A 4288-nucleotide genomic window follows, 5' to 3' on the forward strand; every position below is an offset into this window, starting at 1 on the left:
TGGGGCTGGAACTGCTGGAGCTTATTGCGTTTTTGAACTAGGGTTCTTGAGGTTTTTTTCTCCTCTTTTGATTCTATTTTTCTATGTTTTGATTTAATGATCTGACTTGGATATGTTTTTATTATGTTTCTAGGCTTAAACTTCCTAAAATATGATGACTTAGGGTCAAAACGATGTAACTTAGGGTTTTTGACGGAGTGGGAAAGGTCAAAAAGATCCCTGGGAAGGTTGCTGTCGGGCCTTACGACGGCCAGGACTGACGGTCAGTCGTGCGCCGAACGCCCCATCATTGGGTCCATCGTGAGGTCCTGTTCGACAGGCCTTTACTAAAATAGGCATAACTTTTTACTAGGAGGTATGATTTTTGCAAGTTCGGTGACTAAGAAAAGATAATTCAATTATGTATCTGTGGGTAGGTCACAGGAGACCAAATTCATTTTGTACTAAGATTTATGATCATTTTAAGTTAACCCAACTTCATTTCCCCTTAACTGGATGCAAATTTTACACCTACGGTCAGAGCTTCGGACCGTAGGTCAATCGACGAGCCATGCTGGTCATCCATAGCTCTTGTCAGAGATTGGTTGAAGGGAGTCTTGATCGACGGTCATGGACTACGGACTGTCATTTGACCTACGGAGCGTATGTCCGTCCGTCGTCCAAGACTTAACCAATTTTTCTAGGCTAAATTTTTTGGGAGTTTATGATCCCATCGATAATTGTGCAGGACGGACCGTGGTTCACCTGTAGATTTTTCTAAAAAAGTAATTTTTGGTCTGTTTTGGCTACGAGGTGTTACATTATCTCCCTCTTAGGAACATTTGTCCTTGAATGAAGACTAAACTAGCTGAAACTGAGTGAGAGAGATTCAAACCCCACTACTAAACACTGAGAACTTAGTTCTGACTGAATTAAGTTCTGAGTACATGCAATAACGATAAAAATGAAAGTACAAACTAAGATAACATGATTCTAAAACTGAATTTACGCATGAATGACTATAAAATTTAAGATGAACTATTACCTCAAGATGGAGTGGAATCAGAAGTAAAAAGTTAAGGATACTTGATTTTAATGGCTGCTTCTGCATTCCCAAGTAGCTCCCTCTACGGACTAACTCCTCCACAAAACCTTGACTGAAGCGACTTCTTTGTTTCTCAACCATCTAATCTGACGATCAAGATCTAATGGTACATCGTCATAGGAAAGACTATATTTCACCACCACACTCTATAATGTCACCATAGAGGCTGGGTTACCCACACACTTCTTTAAGAGTGAGATGTGGAAAAACCGGATATACTGCTGCTAATTTTGCTGGCAACTCTAACTCATATGCCACCTTGACAATCCTTTTCAAGATCTTGTAAGGGCCTACATATCTAGTACTGAGCAAATATTTCTTTACATATGTCATAACCCCTTTCATAGGTGAGACTTTCAGAAAAACCCAATCATCAACTTGGAACTCTAATTCCCTTCTCCTTATTTCTGCATAAGATTTCTGACGACTTTGGGCTGTCTTAAGTCTATATCTAATGAGTTGCACTTTCTCCATAGCCAAAAGGACTGACTCTGGCCCTATCAAAGTTGCTTCAACTTCTCAAACCAGCCAACAGGAGATCTACATCTACGCCCATATAAGGCCTCAGAATGGGCCATCTGGATGCTGGAAAGATAGCTATTATTGTAGGAAAACTCAATAAGAGGAAGGTGATCATCCCAACTACCTTTGAAAGTGATCACTCAAGCTATCAACAAATCCTCTAAGGTCTAAATGGTACGCTCTTCCTGCCCATCTGTTTGTGGATGAAATGCTATACTAAGGTTAACTTGAGTTCCAAGACCTTTTTGAAATCACTTCCAGAAATGACAGGTAAAGTGAGGACCTCTATCTGAGATGATAGATAAAGGAACCCTATGCAACCTCAAAATTTCAGTAAGGTAAAGCTTGGCATAGTCCTTTGCCGATTATGTAGTCTTGACCTACAAAAAGCGAGAAGACTAAGTCATCCTATCAACTATCACCCAAATTGAGTAATGCTGTCTGCAAGTACGAGGTAACCTTGTGATTAAATCCATATTGATCATATCCCAATCCAAGTAGGAATATCGATCTATTGAGTTATACCTCTTGGTTTCTGATGTTCTACCTTGACTTGCTTGTAATTGGGCACTTACTCACAAAGTCTTCTATATCCCTCTTCATGCCATTCCACCAATATACTTCCCGCTGATCGCGGTACATCTTAGTTGCACCTGGATGAATAGAATACCTGGAGTTATGAGCTTTTGCATGAATATGCTGCCTCAACTCTTCACATCAAGAAACCACAATCTATCTTTGTAGCAATGTACACCATCTCCCCCTTGGGAGAAAACCTCCACTCTCTGATTGTTGACTGCACCATTTAGTTCAAGCAAGATCGTATCACTCTCTTTCTTTTATTTAACCTCCACTACCAAAGATGATTCTTCCCCATTCTAAACTGTTACACCGCTGTCTGATATCATCATAGGGCGTACTCCCAAGCAAGCAAGTCCGTGAACATCCTTCATTAGCTCCTTTCTTTTTTTCCTCAACATGGGCTACACTACCCATGTATAATCTAGTAAGAGCATCGGCCACTACATTCACCTTTCCATGATGATAATTCACACTCATATCATAATCCTTAAGGAACTCAAGCCATCTCCTTTGGTGAAGATTCAAATCTTTCTGAGTGAACACATACTGAAGGCTCTTATGATTGGTAAACACATCTACATGAATACCATACAAGTAGTGTCGCCATATCTTGAGTGCAAAACCACTGCTCCAAGCTCGAGGTCCTGAGTTGGATTGTTCTTCTCATACACCTTAAGCTTTCTAAAGGCATAAGATATAAATTTATCTCTTTGCATCAACACACAACCATGGACAACTCTTGATGTATCGTAATAGATCACATAATCATCTTAACCTTCTGGTAGAGTTAAGACAAGAGCTGTAGTCAATCTAGTTTTGAATTCTGCGAAGCTTTACTCACAATCATCTGAGAATTGGAACTTGACCATCTTTAAAGTCAACCTAGTCAATGGTGAGTCTATGGATGAAAATCCTTCCACGAACCTTCTGTAATAATTTTCTAGAGCTAAGAAACTTCTTACATCTGTAGCAAAGGTAGGTCAGGCCATTGTTTCACTGCTTCTATCTTTTCTGAATCTGCGTGGATCCCTTCGTTAGATACAATGTGATCAAGGAAAGAAACGGATTTCAACCAAAACTCACATGTACTAAAGTTAGCGAATAATTGGCGATCTTTGAGAGTCTGCAGAACAACTCTTATATGACTTCCATGTTCTTTCTCACTCATTATAAGGATATCATCAATGAAGACGATAACGAACAAGTCTAAGTACTGTTTGGACACTTTTTTCATCAAATCCATGAAAGCTACAGGAGAATTAGTTAGTCCAAATGGCATAGCTACAAATTAATAATGACCATACCGAGTTCAGAAGGCTGATTTCGGAATGTCACTATCTCTGACTCTGAGCTAATGATAACCTGATCTGAAGTTTGTCAAAAAAGTCGTCAATCCTGGGGATGGGATACTTATTCTTGATTGTGAACTTGTTCAACTTTCTATAGTCAATGCACATTCTGAGAGAACCATCTTTGTTCTTTACGAACAATACTGGTGCACCCCATGGTGAAATACTAGGTATGATGAAACCCCTATCTAGAAAGTCTTTCAACTGTTGTTTCAATTCCTTAAGCTATGCTGGAGCCATTTTGTAAGGAGGAATAGAAATAGGTTGGGTATCTTGAAGAAGATTAATTCCAAAATCGATTTCCCTTTCGGGAGGAACCCCGGGAAGATCTTTTTGAAATACTTCTTGAAATTCACAAACTACTGGACCTGACTCAAGAGTTGGGTTTTGCAGAATAAAATCCTTAACCCGAACTAGGTGATAGATATAACCTTTAGATATCATCTTTCTGGCTTAAAGATAAGAAATAAATTGACCCACAGGCGCTGAGCTACTAGCCTTCCATTCTAAGATTGGTTCGTCTTGAAACTAAAAAGGAATAATCCTAGTTCTACATTCGACTGAGGCATAACAGGAATGAAACCAATCCATGCCTAGAATGAAATCTATGTCTACCATTTCTAACTCTACTAGATCTGCTGAGGTGACTTTCTGAATACTGTGAGAGGGAAATTTCTATATACCCATCAAGCTATAATTGGGTCACCGACTGGAGTAGAGACTGTGAAAGGTTCAAAGAAAGTTTCTTGAG

At 39.4% G+C, this 4288-nt stretch overlaps 1 protein-coding gene across 1 annotated transcript; it reads right to left on the reverse strand.

The window, feature by feature from the left end:
- Nucleotides 1-1255: 1255 nt before the first annotated feature.
- On the reverse strand, nucleotides 1256-3467 carry LOC138338786 (uncharacterized). Its single transcript, XM_069289873.1, has 5 exons — nucleotides 3151-3467; nucleotides 2776-2869; nucleotides 2455-2719; nucleotides 2182-2259; nucleotides 1256-1581 (listed from the first exon to the last, which is right to left on the reverse strand). The coding sequence occupies exons 1-5, from the start codon at nucleotides 3465-3467 to the stop codon at nucleotides 1256-1258; spliced, it is 1080 nt and encodes a 359-aa protein (XP_069145974.1).
- Nucleotides 3468-4288: the final 821 nt, after the last annotated feature.

The sequence above is a fragment of the Solanum lycopersicum genome, chromosome 10, assembly GCF_036512215.1.
Source record: "Solanum lycopersicum chromosome 10, SLM_r2.1".
Classification (NCBI taxonomy): domain Eukaryota; kingdom Viridiplantae; phylum Streptophyta; class Magnoliopsida; order Solanales; family Solanaceae; genus Solanum; species Solanum lycopersicum.

Excerpts from the sequence above, each read along its gene's own strand:
- LOC138338786 (XM_069289873.1), bottom strand. The coding sequence starts at position 3,467 with ATGCCATTTGGACTAACTAATTCTCCTGTAGCTTTCATGGATTTGATG. Across the intron at positions 2,870-3,150 it reads GACCTACCTTTGCTACAGAT|AAAGCTTAAGGTGTATGAGA; the intron begins GTAAGAAGTTTC and ends TTATGCCTTTAG. Across the intron at positions 1,582-2,181 it reads GGATATAGAAGACTTTGTGA|GGCCAGAGTCAGTCCTTTTG; the intron begins GTAAGTGCCCAA and ends CAACTTTGATAG.